At 35.8% G+C, this 19,959-nt stretch overlaps 1 protein-coding gene across 4 annotated transcripts in view; it reads left to right on the top strand.

The window, feature by feature from the left end:
- The window catches only part of HMCN1 (hemicentin 1), a 454,683-nt gene that overhangs the window by 122,562 nt on the left and 312,162 nt on the right, over positions 1-19,959 (top strand). For all 4 annotated transcript variants that reach the window (XM_055319154.1, XM_055319153.1, XM_055319155.1 and 1 more), the window contains exons 3-4: positions 1,478-1,636; positions 3,128-3,250. In XM_055319154.1, the coding sequence (XP_055175129.1) occupies positions 1,478-1,636; positions 3,128-3,250 (282 nt within the window). The remainder of the gene's footprint in view (positions 1-1,477; positions 1,637-3,127; positions 3,251-19,959) is intronic.

Below are 19,959 nucleotides of genomic sequence, written 5' to 3'. Positions count from 1 at the left end.
TATTCTATCACAATCTGAGACTGTTTGAAGCCTGGGGAAAGCCCCAGTGGGAGAATCAAGTAGAATCTCCAGAGTTTAAAGAAAAAAACCTTATCTTTTTCTCTTTTTGAGAAAGAGCTCTTACTGAATTCTGGTGGACTATAGAACCATAAGGCCTCCCCTATAAATGCAAGCTCTCTTGCTTTTTATTTGATTGTTTTTTTCTAGACCATGAGTTCCTTAAGGACAAGATACTTTAGCTTATTATTCATCTTTGTGTATCTAAATCCTAGCAGGGTGTTTAGTAGTTATTGATTGCTCAAAACATATTGGTTGAAAGTCCATTCCCTTGGCCCTATGGTTATTGACATCTATACTAAGGAAATAAACATTATATATATATATATATATATATATATATATATATATGTTTTATATAACACTATATATTATATATTATATATGTCTATAAAATAGATTTGTATTTATATATTTACAACAAAGGAAAATTTGAAAGAGCATTAATCAATAGTAGAGAAATGGTTAACTAAATTACGGGATACAAATAGAATATTATGCTATCATTAAAACCTGTGATTTTGAAGAACATTGGATATAATCCTAAATTTAAAATATATAAAACTATAAATAAAACATACTTACAGTTTTATCTATAAATTTTAAATGAAATAAATGTGACAAGAATTCTTTCTAGGGTGAGGACTATTTTTGTTTAGGAAAATATGGTGAGCCTATTCAAGTAGGAAATAAAACACAAACATCATGTGTTAGTAGGTCAAATGAGGCAGAATGAAAAGAATGACAAAGAGTGTGCATTTTATATGAAATGTCATAGAAGTTTTCTCTGATAGGTAACATTTGAGCAAAAGCTTGAGGTATGGGAGAAAATGTTTGTTGGTACGAATGATCCAGTTAAGGAAGAATGTTTGGCAACGGAGTAGAGGGAGGGAAAGCCACAGGAGCCATTTTTTGATTAGGCACATGTGAGTAGTTAGCCTTAGCTATGCCCAAATGATTCCTTCACTGTAAAGGCAGGGCATGTAGCTAGGTTAATAGATATTGTGGTGGGAGTTCATGGAAGTTCTCTTTTGATTGCTGCTGTCTTCTCAGTACAGTAAAAACAAGGTCATCAAATAACGTATAAGAAAAGAGGTATGTATGAAATAGTCATGTAAGGGAATGGGAGAGTGAATCCACATTTAATTAGGAAAAAAGTATATAACAATTTCTATTATTTTGTGTATTTGGGTGAATTTATAATTTATCCATAAACACAGGTTTTTCTATCCACACATCACTTTATGTATTTTCCATCTCCTGGTAACCAAAGTGACTAATCCACTGGCAAACTGATGGAAAATAAATGTGAAGAAAACTTGTTTCGTTCTAGAGCTTCTAAAGCAACTTGTCACAACTAAAATATTCCTTTCTTTTTTGTTGATGAAATAATTGCATTTTTTTCTCTGCTCCTCAACAGGGTGGTGGTGATTGTCCAGAAATGAGTATTGGAGCTATAAAAATTGCCTTGGAAATTTCTCTTCCTGGCTCTTTCATCTATGTTTTCACTGATGCACGGTCCAAGGATTATCGGCTCACTCATGAGGTGCTCCAGCTTATCCAACAGAAACAGTCACAAGTGAGTAGAAGTCAGCCCCCAGATTTTCTATATGAATATAGCTGGAAGGAATTCAGGCATACCTTGGAGATATTGTGAGTTCAGTTCTGACCACCACAATAAAGCAGATACCACAATAAAGTCAAGTAATTTTTGGTTTCTCAGTATACATTTATGTTTATACCATACTATAGTCTCTTAACTGTGAAGTATTATCATGTCTTTAAAAACCAATGTATATAACTTAATTAAAAACAGTTTATTGCTACACAATGCTAACCGTCATCTGAGCTTTCAATAAGTCATACTGATCACAAATCACCATAGCATATATACTTAATAATGAAAAAGTTTGAAATAATGCAAAAATTACCAAACTGTGACATAGAGACATGAAATGAGCAAATGCTGTTGGGAAAATGGTGCAGATAGATTTGCTTGATGCAGGGTTGCCACAAACCTCCAGTTTGTAAAAAATAAAGTGTCTGTGAAGCACAATAGAGCAAAGTGCAATAAAACAAGGTATGCCTATGTGGCATGTGAGAGGTTGCCTCTTCTCTTTGACTATTCTTTGTGTGGCAGATGTCAACAATTACAACTATTGATCTGTAGGTATGTACTCCAATATGTATGTGTTGTTTAATTTACACATATTAAATTGATATGTAATATTTGTACATATTAATATTTTGTTTTTAATACAGAAAGGAAATGATTGGGGATTAATGAAAGTTCTTCTTACCATATTATCTTTTTAACAAAAACATAGACCTAACAAAAAAGACCTGTGTCTCAAATATCACCTCCTATGTAGAATCTTGTCTGAGCCAGTGACTTATTGTGTCAGTTAGCTATAGCTGTATAACAAATAGTCCTACCTCTCAATGGCTTAAAACAGTAAACATTTATTTCTCACATGGTTGCATGGCTCTTTAGAACTAGATGATACTTGCTAATTTGTGTGTCTGGAGAAAGTTTGGGTTTGACTTACCTAGGCTGATCTCTAGGGTAACTTGACCCTGCCTCACAGGTTTTTCACCCTTTTTTGGGACTAGTAGGCTATTTTAGGCATGTTCTTCTTATAGCCAAGGAAGAGGCACTAGAGATCAAGTGGAAATACACAAGGCCTCTTGCATGTAGGCTCAGAACTGATAGAATGTCCCTTTGCCTTGGGCTGCTGGCCAAAGGAAATCACATGTCCAAACTTTAATTTGAAGATGATAGATTAAGCTCCACCTCTCAAGTAAGAGGGACTTCAAAATCTTTTGCAAAGTGCATGGATATAGGGAGAAATATAGACATATTATGTGTATGTATGGTATTATATTTATATATGTATATATATTATAGATGTATGATTTTATTGTATATAATTAAATATTATTATATATATAATAATGTAGTTATTCCACTTTACTAGTAGCATGTTAACACCTAATAGGTACTCAGTAAATACATATTGATTTCTGAAAACCCTTTAAACTGTCTTCTTTTTTTAAAAAAAAATCATAGGTGGTATTTGTGCTCACTGGAGATTGTGATGACAGGGGCCATATTGGATATAAAGTCTATGAAGAAATTGCCTCTACAAGTTCTGGTCAAGTGTTCCATCTGGACAAAAAACAAGTTAATGAGGTCAGTTTAATAAAGTCGGTCTACCTAATTACTAACTACTTTACCAAAATTAGGCCAACCTAATTGTGACAGATTTGATTTCAAAATGGTTTGTAAAGAGTTTTGTTTCTTGTTTTTTCCTAGTCCATAGGTCAATAAAGGCATGAAACCAATGTGAGGAAGCATAGATTTGTATAGTATTAGTTTCTAGACTATCTTATTCTATACTGAAATGTTATTTAGATTTAAGCATAAATGTATTTAAAATTCATTCAGTAGGGATTGAACATTTTTGTAGTTCTTGTTGTTTAGGAAGGTCAATTTGTATTTCTAATGAACAACTTTTGGATAGCTGGTAACAAAGTGTGATGGTTCACTGAAGTAGAATATGAAAAAGTTATTGAGCAAAATTCTAATGATGTTTGATCTTTAAGAGTAAAAAACTGTATATAGTTAACTAAAAACTTCCATGTTAATAAAATTGATAACTTATATACAAGAAAATCTTGATATTTTCTAAAGAAGTGTTGAAGTCATTCTGTCACAATTTTTTCTCCTTTTTTGGTACTTTCTTGTGGCCTCATTGTGATAATAACATTTTATTTGTTTACTTATTTGGCTTCCACTTAAGTTTCTAGGAACATGCCAGTACAAAGAGTAGGTCTTCTGTGGGCCTAATTCACATTTGATTGACGTGGTTATTGTATCTATAGAAGAGTTCTATTAATTTTATGACCGACTCCTTTGTGTCTTGAATGAAGTGGTTCAGTGAGTCCTCTTATTATTATATCATGGTGGAACTCAAAGGAAGTTGCAAATTTCTAGAATAATATCTAGTAAAAATATTTTTATTAACATGATATACAAACTTGGAAGGTCATTTTAGTGTATAAATGTTTTTGTTGAAGAAATGGTCCTAAGGGGGTTATGCCTTGAGTTCATATTGTGTCCATCAAAGAGATTCAGAAAGGCCTTGGCAAGGTCTGACAGCTACAGGGGAAACCTTTAGAGGTTATTTGCATAGACATTTGCATGACAATTTGGGAATCTGGGAAGAAAAGCACTGGGGAAGAGTGATAACTTTCTCGGGAACTGGATCTCTTGTCCCATCTCATAAGGCTGTGTTTGACCCGAATGAAGGAAAAGCTTTCCTCCAAAAGTTGTTTTTAATTTAGAACGGTGTAAGATTCTGGGGTACAGTCAATATTGTCAGCCCAAAGTAGGGTATAAGTGAGGAGGAGCATCATTTTCTCTTGCATCGGTGAGAACAAGCACCTGCTTAGGGTGTTGTGAGGTTCTGGATTAAAAGTGACAGAGGTGTTGAGTGCAGAGAGATGGGGAAAAAGATGCCATGCCCTGTAGACATGGATGGTTTCTGGCAGAAGGCACCAGAAAAGAGAAGAGGTAGGAAGAGACAGGGCTTGCACCTGGGGCATTTGAAAGAACAGTTGTTCAAACCTCTATGCAGTCAGGCACAACTTAGAACTTCCCAAAACAAACTGGATGAGCTTTTAGGGAGAATCATAGGAATTAGGAGTTGGGCCCTAGAGCTAGAAAATAATATGGTGAGTCTCATAAATGTAATCCCATTTATATCCACATACCCAGGGAAAATTGACTTACACAATATTGAAAATACTGTTGTCAAAAAAAAAATACTGTTGTTTTAAATGGAGAAAATAAGCCCTACAAAGGTACACACCCTAGTTTTTTTTTTTTTTTTTTAAGATTTCTTTTATTTATTTGAGAGAGAGAGAGGGGGAGAGAAAGCCTGAGTAGGGTAAGGGAAGAGGAAGAGAGACAAACAGACTCCCCATTTAGTGAGGAGCCCTATGTAAGTCTCCATCCCAGGCCCCTGAGATCATGACCCCAGGCCAAAGTCAAATACTTAACTGACTGAACCACCCAGGCACCCCACACTTTAGTTTTTAAATAAATGACGTGATGCATAATTTTTATAGTCCTAATACTTTTTTAAAAGATTTTATTTATTTTAGAGAGAGAAGGAGAGAGCTCCGGGGGTATGGGGAAGAGCAGAGAGAGTCTCAAGCAGAATCCGCACTGAACACAGAGCCCCATACTAGGCTGTTTCGTGGCTATGAGATCATGACTGGAGCTGAAACCAAGAACTGGACACTTAATAGACTGTGCCACCCAGGCATTCCCATAGTCCTAATAATTTTTTAACAAGTATGACAATTACCAAATAATTTACAAGAACAGTTTACAAAAATTCGAACAGAAATTTAACCTACTGATATATTTTAACCTTGAAATTTAACTTAGGCAGAATAGGACTAGAGAGAAGCATTCCTAAAATTGTCCATTTTTATTAATTGGAGTTCAATACCAATAGGAATGAGCTTTAATTTAGTTATCAATCATGGCAATTCCAACTCCTTCACCAGTCAGTTCAAGAAAGGTCATCTCATGTACTTTGGACCACTAAGACTCAAGAGGAGTTTAGCTAGGGGCATCTTGGAAGAGTTGTCTTCTAGATATTATCCTATACTGATGTGAATCCCAGACCTGATGCAGGCATCTTCATACAGTTCTGAGGATTAAACAAAAATAAGGGGGATTTGGATTAAATCCACACTCAAATCACATCCTACTGCTAAACCTCCAGATGTAAGGAAATGATGTTTTTGCTTATGCCAATTAGAGTTGAGCATTTAGTTACCTAAAGATAAATGCATTCTAACTGATAAGAATTCCTTTGTGACATGGTCTCTGTTAGCTCCAGTTTCCTAATTTGTAACATGGAGATAATAGAACTATCCATTTTGGAAAGTCGTTAGAAGATTAAATGAGATAATGCAGGTTTCAGATGAGGTCCAGTACAGGGTAAGTGCCCAATAAATGTTAACTAGTATTTTTATAATCCTCGTAATGTTATTTTGCTTTCAAAGTGAAGAAAATGTGCCACTATGTTTGTTAGAAACCAGATGGCTAGCTGTTGCTGGGAAATAAATTTACCCAAATGGGAAAAGGCTGGAGAGATGGTTTTCTTGTTTCCTGTGTGAGAAAATATATTGTTAGGGGGGTACTGGAAACTGTATAAGCCAATGTTTCCCCTAAAAAAAGCTACGACAGTGGAAGATTTTGTTAACAAAAACTAGAGAGACAATGTTAAAATTGGATTTGCAAAATCTTTAGCATATAATTTGGCCATTTTTTTTCTCACTGCTCAAAATTTCCCTTTTATATAAACATAACCTCTAGGAAAAACAGATGGTATAGTGATAGTTACACATTTAACAGATGTGAGAAGTGCAGGGAAGCCATACGTGTTCTGAGTCCTTTCATTTTACTCGAGTGATTTTACATCCATTTCTAAAGGAAATTGTGGAGTATTACATACACTGTGTCCTCTTAACCTAGTTCATCAGTTTCCTAGTAGGGTATATTTTATATCAACTCTCTTGAGATAACTTGAAGTTTCCCCTTTCTTCCTGTTTTTTTTTTTTAAATAATAATTAAGTACGGTATCTTTCATCTTTATTTAACATAAAAAAAGTGAAGAAATTATTTGGCCAGGCATCGGTGGTCTGTAAATCATCGTATGGTATTACATTTTGGAAATACAAGTTAAGACAATCTCAAGAATGTACTTAAACAATTCATCTTTGAAGTTGGAAAAGGAACTAAAAACTTTACTCCTCCATTTCTTTGTAAACTGAGTTATTGTCAATGGATCTAGTTAATACTTCTTAGGTATAAGAAAAGTCCAACTTTGAAATCTTAAAGTTACCCACAGATGTTATATTCTTTTTTTTTTAAGATTTATTTATTTATTAGAGAGAGAGAGAGAGAGAGAGAGAGAGAGAGAGAGGCAGAGACACAGGAGGAGGGAGAAGCAGGCTCCATGCCGGGAGCCCCATGTGGGACTCCATCCCTGGACTCCAGGATCGTGCCCTGGGCCAAAGGCAGGCGCTAAACCGCTGAGCCACCCAGGGATTCCCCCAGATGTTATATTCTTATATCAAAGAAGCTAACACAAAAGATCCATTGCTAATTGGATAATATACTTGTTCTGAGTTTCCTTATTCTTTCTCCTTACCTCTCCCAATTCCTGTCTACAAACATTCCCTTCCAATTGCCCTTCCCCTCTGAAAGAACCTTCCACCTGGACATACTAGCTGTAGGGATTGGTGTTATTTCTCACTTGTAAGTAATGCTGCATAGTGGGCTGTGTTATTATATCAGAAAGAAGTTTTATTAAATAAAGGAATAATTTCTAATTTTAAAGGAGGTAAATGATGATACTTAGAAGTCTCTCAATAAATCTTTTTTTTAAAGATTTATTTATTTATTGATGAGAGACACACACAGAGAGAGGCAGAAACAAAGGCAGAAGGAGAAGCAGGCTCCCTGCAGGGAGCCCGATGCAGGACTCAGTCCCGGAACCTGGATCACACCTGGGATCACATCCTGAGTCTGAGACAGACGCTCAACTGCTAACTTATTTCACTTAGCATTATATCCCCAAGGTCCATCCATGTTGTTGCAAATGACAAGATCTCATTCTTTTTTCTTAATGACTGAGTAATGTTCATATATATATATATATATATGTATATATATATATGACATCGTCTTTATTCATTCATCTGTTGATGAACACCTGGGTTATTTTCATATCTTGACTATTGTAAATAATGCTGCAATAAACATAGGGATACATATATTTTGTTTGAGTTAGTGTTTTTATTTTCTTTGGGTCCAGTAGTGGGATTACTATATCATATGATATTTCTATTTTTAATTTTTTGAGGAACCTCCATACTGTTTTCACAGTGGCTGCATCAGTTTGCATTCCTACCAGCAGTTCACATGGGTTCCTTTTCTCCACATCCTTGCCAGCACTTGTTATCCCTTGTCATTTGGGTACTAGCCATTCTGACTGGTAGGAAGTGATAACTCAGTGTGGTTTTGATTTGCATTTCCCTGATGATTAGTGATGTTGAGACTTATTCATGTACCTGTTGGTCATCTTTGGAAAATGTTCTATTCTGGTCCTCTGCCCATTGTTTAATCAGATTACTTACTGTTTTAGTGTTAAGTCATATAAATTCTTTATATATTTTGGATATTAGCCTCTTAAGAGGTTGTAGTTTTATCAGTAAAATGAGAGATTTCAGGCTCCTTAATTTGTTCGATGAATGTTTGTGGTATTTGATGCTAGCCATCACTCTAATTGATGGGGACAGCAGAGGCCAACAAGGTGCTGTCCCTGTCTTTAAGGAGTCTAGAGGTAGGAGAGGAGATGTAATGACAGTATAAGGTGATAATACCTGATGAAGGCAACCCAAGCAACTCAAGCAGCCAGACACTTCACTCAAGGAGGACCATGGAGACCAGAGCATACCCTCCGTTCCTTGGGATCCTAACTGCCATTGCGGTGAAAGTAGACAGGGGGTGTCTCTGAGTTTGAACCAGTTCTACCACTCATTAGATTCATGACCATGGGTGGGTTATTTACCTCCTCTGTTCTTCAGTTTCTTCCTTGATAAGACAATAGCACAAACCACAGAAGATTAAGCAAATTTGGAAGTTTCAGTAGTACTACCAGGACATAATAAAACTCTGAAAAAAATATTACCATTTGTTTTTTTAATGTGTATTTTTTCAAGTAAAAAAACTGAAAACCCCATTTCCCCCTGTCCTCTCTTTCTCTTAATAATAGACTTGGGCATCTGATCTAAATTTACTATCCTTGGGGCTCCTGGATGGTGTCTTGGTCAGGCCTTGACTCGTGGTTTTAGTTCAGGTTATGATCTTAGGATCTTGAGATCAAGCCCTGTGTTGGGTTCTGCCCTGGGTGGGGAGCCTGCTTAGGATTCTCTTTCTCCCTCTCCCTCTGCCCCTATTCTCTAAAATAAATATATAAATCTTAAAAAAAATAAATTTACTATATTTTATCAGGGACTGAAAATGCACTGAAATACTTTCTTCTTTCTTTGAATGAGTGGCAGAGAGTTGAAAGTCTAGGACATTAGGAATCTCAGGTCCAAACCCAAACTGTCCCAACAGCTGCTTAAAGTCTACATGCTCTGGGAGCTTATTATCATTTTCTTACGAAATCAAGAGGAGAGGGGAGGTCATCCCAGAATTTTTACTCTAGGAATAATAAAAGAATGATGCCGTCTCATGCAGAGGCAGGGTGTCAGCAGTCATCTGGGCAGAAAATGGGTAGCTCACTCAACAGGGGCAAAATAGAGTTTAATGAATAATAGTTTAGCAAGATGTGGGCAGGGCTAAGGGCAGCCAGCAGAGGATGCTGAATCCCCAAGATCCAGCAACAATGGAAGAGAGAGCTTGGACCAGTACCCAGGAGACCAACCAAGCTCAGGGCTCATGAGAGCTGATGGCATGTGATGGGCAAATTGCAGCCCTGGAGGAACGGAGCCAGAGGAACAAATATCCACCCCCCACTTTCCGCATCCCTTTCAATTCCTGATGGCTTTTCATTTCCTGGTGCCTTTTCACTTTCCTCAATCTAACTGGAAGCTTGGAGACCAAGGAGCCCTATTGAAGTAGTTCATAAAGGTCAGTGTCCCGGGGCACAGAGCCTAAATACACAAGGGTAGAGAATGGATCTAGAGGGGCAAAATGAAAATATCCATCACAAGCAGTATTGTGTGGTAGTTAAGGCTCTAAGCCTCGGACCATGGCTTATATCCGAGCCATGTGTCTTTAGACAAGTTGCCTGTCTTTTCTGTCTCAGTTTCCTCATCTATAAAATGGGGAGAGTGATAGTATGTACCTCAGATGGCTGTTGTGTTTAGCGCTTATCGGTATATATTAACTGCTAATATTTTTATTTAGTGATACATATTAGTCAAAATATTCCAGCAGCCTCTTTTAGAATTTTCCCTAGGGGATCCCTGGGTGGCTCAGCAGGTTAGCACCTGCCTTTGGCCCAGGGCGCGATCCTGGAGTCCCAGGATCGAGTCCTGTGTCGGGCTCCTGGCGTGAGGCCTGCTTCTCCCTCTGCCTGTGTCTCTGCCTCTCTCTCTCTCTCTCTCTCTCTCTCTCTCTCTCTCTCTCTCTCCCCCTCTCTGTGTCTATCATGAATAAATAAATAAATAAATCTTTTTTAAAAAAAAGAATTTTCCCTAAAACAAAGAGGGTCCATCTATGCCAAGATGGCCAAAGGCAGCATTCTATAATGGGAGATTCTGGGGCTTTAGAATAGGGAGACCAGGGTTTGAATGACTTCCCATCTTTAGCTTTATTTTTATTTTTTTTGTGTATTTTTTTATTGGAGTTCAATTTGCTAATATATAGTGTAACACCCAGTGCTCATCCCGTCAAGTGCCCCCCTCAGTGCCCACCACCCAGTCACCTCATCCCCCCACCCACCTCCCCTTTGCTACCCCTTGTTCATTTCCCAGAGTTAGGAGTCTCTCATGTTCTGTCACCCTCTCTGATATTTCTCACTTATTTTCTCCCTTTCCCCCATTAATCCCTTTGACTATTTTTTATATTCCCCGAAAGAATGATACCGTATAATGTTTGTCCTTCTCCAATTGACTTACTTCACTCAGCATAATACCCTCCAGTTCCATCCACACTGAAGCAAATGGTGGGTGTTCGTCGTTTCTAATGGCTGAGTAATATTCCATTGTATATAGAGGCCACATCTTCTTTATACATCTTTCGTCCATCTTTAGCTTTATGTAGTTTTATATAACTTCTCTGAGACTGTTTCTTCACATGAAAACAGGTATATTAATTACTTTCTAGGACTGTTATGAGGTTTAAATAAAATAAGAAATACCTATAGTGAGCTGAATGGAGACCCAGGAGAATGGAAATCACCTAGCCTGCAGGTTTTTAGGAAAGGAATGGCTCCTTTGCCAAAGAGATCCTGGGGATACTCTTACCCTACAGAGTGCTCAGAAGGAAAGAGGTATTTTGGTGAGCCCCACTTTACAAATAAGTGTCTGAAGGAGAGTGGACTCAGAACTACTGTAGACTTTTGTAAGATTCTTGAACTTTTACAATTTCCTTGTATTTGTCATTTTTCATATTATCACATGACAATAAAATGTTAAAAGTAAAGGGTTAAACTGCTTATTTTATGAATATAATAATGTCAATAATAATCTTAATAATATAAGTAACCCTTACAGAATGTTTCTTATTGCCAGATGCTATGCTCAGTGCATTTCTCTAAGCCTCACAGGCCTATGGCCAATACATAATTTTTTTTGTTTTAATTAAACAGATGGAAACATAAAGTACACATGGCTTCATTTAACCGTATTAGTGACTGATAAAGCACTACTGCTACTACTATAATAAACATTCTATGCGAGGTTCCAAGAGAGTAAATTTCATTCCCCTGCCAGTCCTCCTGGAGTCAGATTGTGTAATTGCAGCTACAGAGAGGAGACAAAAGTAGGGAGTGTCCCTGGGTGCCCCTGCAGGGAAAGAGAGGGAGGTGATTTGGATCTCAGAAGTGTCCTAGACTGAGCAATAGTCAAGTCCTGGAGGTTCTTCTGGAGGAAAACACGATCCTCTCTTCTGTGTATGATAGTAATCGAGATTCTAAGATGAAGAAAACACCTTTATTTTTTCCACTAAGGAATTTCCAGTGAGAAGGAGGAGTCAGGGGGATCCCTGGGTGGCGCAGCGGTTTGGCGCCTGCCTTTGGCCCAGGGCGCGATTCTGGAGACCCGGGATCGAGTCCCACGTCGGGCTCCCGGTGCATGGAGGCTGCTTCTCCCTCTGCCTGTGTCTCTGCCTCTCTCTCTCTCTCTCTGTGTGACTATCATAAATTTAAAAAAAAAATTAAAAAAAAAAAGAGAAGGAGGAGTCAAACTCACTAGATATTTCAGTAGAAGTAGGTAAAGCCCAGGACAGTCTATTTAAATTTTATTGAGGCATGGTTGACATATAATACACTGAACATGTTTAAAGCATCCCCATTTAATAAGTTGTGACATCTGTAATCCTCACCATAGTCAAAGTAAAGAACGTATCTGTCACTCTCAAAAGTTTTCTTATTCTCTTGTCACTCCTTTCTGCCCCTTTCTGTACCACCCACCCCTAGGCAACCACTGGCCTTTCTATCATTACAGATTAGTTTGCATTTTTTAAAATGTTATATAAATGAATTCATACAGTATGTACCCCTTTTTGGTCTGGCTTACTCCACTCAGAATAATTATTTTAAGTGTATCTATATTTTATTTTATTTTTAAATTTATTTTTAAAGATTTTATTTATCTCTGAGCGATTGAATGTAAGCATGAGTTTAGGGGAGGAACAGAGGGAGAGGGACAAGAGAATCCCCACTGAGTTGGATGCCCCACATGGCTCCATCCCAGACCCCAGGATCATGACCTGAACCCACCCAGATGCCCAACTGACTGAGCCACCCAGGTGCCCCAAGATTCAACTATATTTTAGTGTTTAACAGTAGTTTATTCTTGTTATTACTGGGTAATATTCTATTTTATGTATATACCAAAGTTTGTTTGTTCATTCACCTGGTAGTGGACATTTGTATTGTTTCTAGCATTTGGCTATTACAAATAAAGCTGCTATAATTGTTCACGTACAGGTCTTTGCATGGACATATGCTTTCATTTCTTTTGTATAAATACCAAAGGGGAATGACTGGATCAGATGATAGTATGTGAAGTAATAGTCTTACACACCCATTCCATAAAAAATCTTAACATCTTGGCAACAAAGTGCCTCAGAGATGAGAGATTACTGGATATATTTCTTTTGCTAGTTTTATACTCATTTTCACTCTTTAATAATGATATTAGAAAGACTATAAACCTTACTGGGGTGTGAATTCATAAAGCCCTTTTCTGCTGCTTTGGCCAAAGACCCCTTATGACTAGAATTCAGACCAAGAGCTTTGTGTATACAAGCTCAATGATGAGACTCTGAAACCCAGAATTTTGAACAATTAATATTCTGGAATGAGGCATCTGCCATTTTGTTTTTCCCTCTTCTGAGTTTCACTCCAGACATTATTTCAAAAACATAACCTTACTGCTGACCTTGAAAATAAGTAGAAACAGGTGTTTCCTCTGAAATGTGAAAATGTATCAGAGACAAATATAACATTCTAGAAAGCTATAGGAAATGTTTGAAAACAATGCATAAATGTTTCCACTTATTCCTTCTTTGAAATCACTTAATTAAATGGTGAAAATGAAGTGGAGAAATCGGGCTCAAACCTTAAAATAATATGAAGTCTTACATCCACAAACCCACCAAAAAAGGAATATTTATCTTAGTTCCCTAATGCTTTCTTTCTTTATTACCGAAAGATTGACGTTATCCTCATAAATATATGCTGTCAACTCTAATACTCCAGTCATATAGTTACCTTATCACTCACACCCAGGAGTCACTAATTAGATCACCAATACAGTTAAATGAAACCATGTATAATTTTTGTTTAGAATAAATAAAACATAAATAATTTATTGTTTAAAAAATTATCACTCATAGACTTCTAAGCATGTGAACAATATTTTAAAATGTGATTTACATTGTGCATAGTATGTAATATTCTTTGCAAGTGGAGGAAGAAAATCACTCTTCTCAATAGCATCTTATTTAGGCAGAAGTTACCAAGAGTCAAGCAGAGCTCTTCTGTCCTGTGAAACAGTGAGGAATGGGAAGTGGAGACTGCATTGTTTAAAAGGATAAGTCTGTAAAAAATGAGAATGACTATCTTCCATTTCAGCGTTTCATGTATTGGTTTGGGGAACTGTTTGAAGGACTAGTTATAAACCATAGTGTTCTGTGTGGGTGGTGGGAGTCATATCTACAAAATGAAAACTCACTGCCTATGAAATGTAGGTTTCAATGTGAGAGTGTTATCCCACACTCTTTCATAAAACAATCATATTTGACCCCTGGTATTACTTGTCTATAAAATTTAGGAAACAGAATGGAGATCACTTACTAAACCTTCTCCCTAAAATACTAAAAAGGAGAAAGAGGCTTATATAAATGCATGAAAGAATATTTCTGAAAAGAAAAGAAGAATGTTGTTTAAAGGCAAATGGTAGGGCAGCCCGGGTGGCTCAGCCGTTTAGTGCCACCTTCACCCTGGGGCCTGATCCTGGGGACCTGGGATCAAGTCCCACACTGGCCTCCCTGCATAGAGCCTGCTTCTCCCTCTGCCTGTGTGTCTCTGCCTCTCTCTCTCTCTCTGCCTCTCATGAATAAATAAATAAAATCTTTAAAAAAAATAAAGGCAAATGGTAGACATTAGGTTTCATGCAATTAATAGAACTGGAACAATAGAAAAAGAAATATACCTGTTTTCTTAACTGACTCTATTTTGATTGGAAGTTGAAATAAAATGTTGATTTTCATGATGAGATGTCAGTTTTAATGGAGTCAGTCAATTACAAAAGTCTTAACTATCAAAACATTATAGTGTCAATCTCAAAGTCTTTGAAAAATTTATTCAAATTCACACTGGATTGAAAGAAATGATCTAGCCATTTCCAGGGTTTGGTCTTTATATTTGCTGGAGTTATGGTAGAAATTAAAAATTTGAATTGAGAGGAAAATGTCTCAGGTGTTTGATATTTTAAACTGAAACAACTTGATAGTCACTGAAGTCACAGTCTCTTTTAAGAGTTCATCTGTTGGTTGGGCAGCCTGGGTGTCTTGGCGGTTTAGCGCCGCCTTCAGCCCAGGGCCTGGACCTGGGGTCCTGGGATCGAGTCCCACTTCCGGCTCCCTGCATGGAGTCTGCTTCTCCCTCTGCCTGTGTCTCTGTCTCTGCCTCTCTCTCTCTGTGCCTCTCATGAATAAATAAATAAAATCTTTAAAAAAAATAAAACTTATTTAAAGAAGGCATGTGTCTATGGTGAAATAATAAGCATGTCTTCCTCTCTCTTTCTACACACACACATATACACACTAGAGTATATATGATCTTCTAGGAATTCAAAAAAAAACAAGAGAACTAACACATTTAAGAGGTTATATACCTATTGTTTCAAAAAATACTGTATTTTGTAAAGATTTTAAATCATTAAGAAAGCAATTATATTTCAGTATCTAATCCAGGAATTATTAGACATACATAACAAGAATTTTTGGTGTGTAAAAAACAAGTGAGATCATGTGCCCAAAGCATTTTGAAAGGGACCTAATTTTGAATCTTGGAAAAAAGAATTTTGGAATCATAGTCTTTTCTTTCCCCAAAGACTCCTGTACATCTAGGGCAATTGGTCTAGTCGACCAAGAAATTTTTGTGCCCAGAAGACCAAAGGTCAGTTTTTTGTCTATCACAGATGGGGGAAAAATAAAAATGTCTGACTATTAAATCTTTTCTACAGATCAAGAGGTCCCTACTGCTAGTATTTTCCTTTATTTATGATAATTAAATAATCTGGTTCAAGGTTAACTGGCTGTTGTTAATTTCTCAACATAGAAGAGCTTATGTAATTTTCTAATTTTCTTTTCTAAATTGCCTATCCAGGAATTCTGCTATATGATTACTATTCTTCTGAAAGAAAAAGTCATAACTTTTGTACTAAACACAGTGAGTCAATATTATTTTAATGTTTCTGGAAAATACTTGGTTAATATCTTTTGACAGAAATAATTATATCAATTAAAAAGTGGCTTAATACCTTTGGAGAACACATATGAATTAAGCAGTTTAAGGGATTTCATGTACCAAGAATGAAGAAAATTCAAGACCTTATTTTCAATATTTTTGTGTACTACAAATCAACAAACAACTTTGAAAACAGTGGGCATATCTAATGAAGTGGTAAGCAGTTCTATGAAGATATTAGATTGTGAATGCTAAATACATGTCATGATTTATCCTTATTTGGACTTGGTTTAACATAAATAAAAACATTCATCAGGGACAGACTAACTTTTGCTTTTTATTCTGCAGTAGCAAAAAGGAGATGGAAGAGTTAAGAGTCAAACTAATGGAAGTTTTATTTAAGAAATTTATTACCTGGGATAAATACATGAAGCTAAGACTCCATGCTTCATATATTTTCCAGGTTTCTTTATGCATTCCTAGAATGAAACAACTGTAATAGGGTGAGTGATAAATGCAGAATCTTTTGAGAGATGGTATGAGCTACTTTTCAGAGCTCCCTTGTAACATTTTGGTCATGATTTGGCTTTGTGACAAAAAATCATAAATGGCTTTTCTCTTTCTTGCTAACGCCCCCATGGGGGAAAAAAAAAGTATCTTGAGGTCATTTACCATATAATTTAAACAGTTTTGGTAGAAGTGAATTAATAAAGAAAATGGAAAAAAGCCCTTTCAAAATTCTTAATTATAATTTTAAATAGGCACGAATACTGTATTTACTTTAAAAATTTACATTATTGGGTTATTTTGTCACCTTTTAAAATTATGAACTTAGAAAAGAAGACACATGGAAGGTTAAACCATTTAAAATTTGAAAATTAGATTTTGTAAGTAGGAAGAAAGTTTTCAGGAATTAGTGAACCTGTTATGAAAATTTGGCCATTGTTCATTCAAGTAATATTTATTAAATTAATAAATTTAACTTAATATGATAATAAAATTTAAATAATTAATAAAAGCAAAATGAATTATTACTGCAAATGATGTTTATTAAAATTCTATATTTCACAAAATATTTTTTTAAGAATTTATTTTTTATGCTTTTTTTTAAAGTTTTTATTTATTTATTCATGAGACACACACACACACACACACACACACACACACACAGAGGCAGAGACACAGGGAGAGGGAGAAGCAGGCTCCATGCAGGGAGCCCGACATGGGACTCAATCCTGGGTCTCCGGGATCACACCCTGGGCTGAAGGCAGCGCTAAACCACTGAGCTACCTGGGCTGCCCACAAGATACTTATTTACATATATATGCATATTTCTGTAAAAAAATGGGAAAGTCATACCCAAATGTGTTAATGGCAATCACTGGATTGTGTAATTCTAGATAATTCTAGATAATTTTAATATTTTTCTTTTATGTATTTTATTTTTAAAATAATGAGTATATATTATTTTTAAAATAAAGGAAAACAGTTAAGGTATTTTCACTAAAAATTTTAATTTGTTTTGTTTCTTAAATTCTACATATGAGTGAAATCATATGGTATTTGTCTTTCTCTGACTGGCTTATTTTGCTTAGCATAATCCTTTCTTGCTCCATCCATGTCATTGCAAGTGGGAATATTTCATTCTTTTGATGACTTAGTAATATTCCATTGTATATATGTATCACATCCATTATCCATTCATCAATCATTGGCCACTTGGACTGTTTCCATAATTTGGCTATTGTAGAAAATGCTATTATAAACAAATGGAATTTTTAGAAATCACAGTGAAGAATTTTGGGCTAGAAAGATCGGTAAAAAGTTAGGTTAATGGAGAGAAAGTGCAGAACAGAATGGAGAAGAACGTATACAAAAAAGAGATTGATAATTGTGGGCACCTTTATCTTAGAGGATCATCCTAGAGTTCAATGCAGATCTGAGTCATGATGAGTTCAGTTATACTGTACCTTTCTTAGTTTCTCTGCTGCATAGTTTTTTCTCTTCTGAGACTTTGGATTGGCTATTCCTTCCTCCCCGAAAACTTTCCAGACAGACTCTGCACCAATAACAAACCACCAACCCCTCATCTTCATTTATCTGTCTAATTTCCACTCTTCTTCAATTAACCCCTTCTGTTAATTTCTTTCTGACAAGAGCATGGAACCTTCTTAAATGGAATCTTGGAAGTGTTGGAGGAAAAATTTTCCTCTATCCTTCTAAGTCTAGGCTTGGAACAGGCAGATTAACAAGGAAAAAGCAAGCAGAAGTTTATTAACTTATATACCTTATGTATACATGAGAGATACCCAGGAAAAAATTAGTAACTTTACAAGACAGCTTAGAACTCAGGCTTTAATGCCATCTTTAGTTTAAGAAAAAGAACAAAAGGTATAGGGGAGGCCAGTTTTGGGAAGGTGACCAGGAAAAGCAAAGTTACCAAAGGTAATGTTTGTTATGCAGATTTAAGTCAGAGCCTTCTCCATTAAAAACATTCTCTTGTGACTTAGAGTAATCCTATTCCTTATATAGGGAAGAGAGACAGCCTCACAAATGGAGATTTCCTTTATAAATATAAATTTCCCTTATAAAAAGGTAACTTCTGTTTTCAGAGCCTCTGTTGTGTCTGCTTTATAAATTAATCAGTGCAAAATAATCCTTATGGCAAGGAGGCATATTTGTGCAGGGGGACCATATTCTTCTATTCTTCAGAAACTCTCTGGATCCTTTCTCAAGTCCCTTGAATCAGCCTGTTCATCACTTTACACTGTCTTCTTTTTACATACACAGATTCAATTGTTCAGATTGTTTTTGCCACTGAATATACTTTTTCCTATTTGGGTACTCTTTATTTTCCTAAAGATTAGTTTTTAAAAAGTAAATATGCAGGGATATTATAAAGCTATTAGAAATCAGTTACACAGATTTAATTTATATGTAGTTATTTATATAGAACAAAGATGGACTTTTTGTGGTAATATCTACATTAGTATAACCTGCTGGAGTAGAGGAAGTCAGTGGATCAACTAGGAATGTCTAACACTTTATTCTTTTATGAATTAATACTTACACAGTATATTTAAGTAAGCAAATCATGCATAGGACCAATTTGATTTGCTAATAAGTTTAATTCACTTTCATATATTCTTTAGGAAATAAATAATTTGTCTTGAATTTCAATGATTTCTTAGTAGTAGAAATGTTCCATGAATAGGTGTCCTGATCCTGGCATCTTGGATTTCTTAGTTTGTTTTTCTTTGTTATGCAATGCTCTCCATGTTATTAGAAATGTAGAATAGGACATAATGCTCAATACGTGAATTTAGACAAATGTCATTTATGAATTCAGCCTACAGTATCAAACAAAATGAAGTTTATTTGCGGATGAGGTTTTCAAACTAAACACAATAGGAATAGCCAGTTTTCACAAAATAAAAGCCAATTTGTACTTCCCCCCAAACTTACCCTGAATATTTTTGCAGCTTCAAAAATATTTGGATAAGTCTTTTAGTATTTTTTCATTTCAGTCACTCCTTGTACTTCCTCTTTTAAATGAGGCCTGGAAGTTAAATTCAGAATTTCACAAGAGAACTGTTCTTTTAGAAATTTCTAGCCTAAACAGATGCAGAAAAGACTAGGATCCTAATGGAAAACCATTTTTTACATATTTGAAGGTTTGTCAGACTCAATGACTTTTTATTGAGAAGTTTAAGCTTATTTTTGATTTAGAAGATTAGTGTTTAAATATTATTTTAAAAGGTACATAAATTTACTTGGCTAGCTATATTGACCATAGAAGACTTTCCAAATATACATTGATTTATGCAACTGTGAAATAGAGCAAAGCTTACTCCCACATGGAGAGACCCTGTGAGTCTAGCTTCATTGAATATGCTCTAACAGTATATTTATGGTTTATTATTCACTACCCGAAAGTACACATAAACAAATTAATGTATTGTCCTTGTGCCAATCAATATCAGAGAAATGAGTCCATTGTTTTTGATTATGCAGCTAAGTGGTTTTATTTTTTTTTTAATTAATTTTATTGGTGTTCAATTTACCAACATACAGAATAACACCCAGTGCTCATCCCGTCAAGTGTACCCCTCAGTGCCCGTCACCCATTCACCCCCACCCCCCGCCCTCCTCCCCCTCCACCACC

The sequence above is a fragment of the Nyctereutes procyonoides genome, unplaced genomic scaffold (genome assembly GCF_905146905.1).
Source record: "Nyctereutes procyonoides isolate TBG_1078 unplaced genomic scaffold, NYPRO_anot_genome, whole genome shotgun sequence".
In the NCBI taxonomy this organism is placed as follows: Eukaryota; Metazoa; Chordata; class Mammalia; order Carnivora; family Canidae; genus Nyctereutes; species Nyctereutes procyonoides.
The sequence above is the reverse complement of the archived record's forward strand: the minus strand, read 5'-3'. Positions and strand labels throughout refer to the sequence as shown.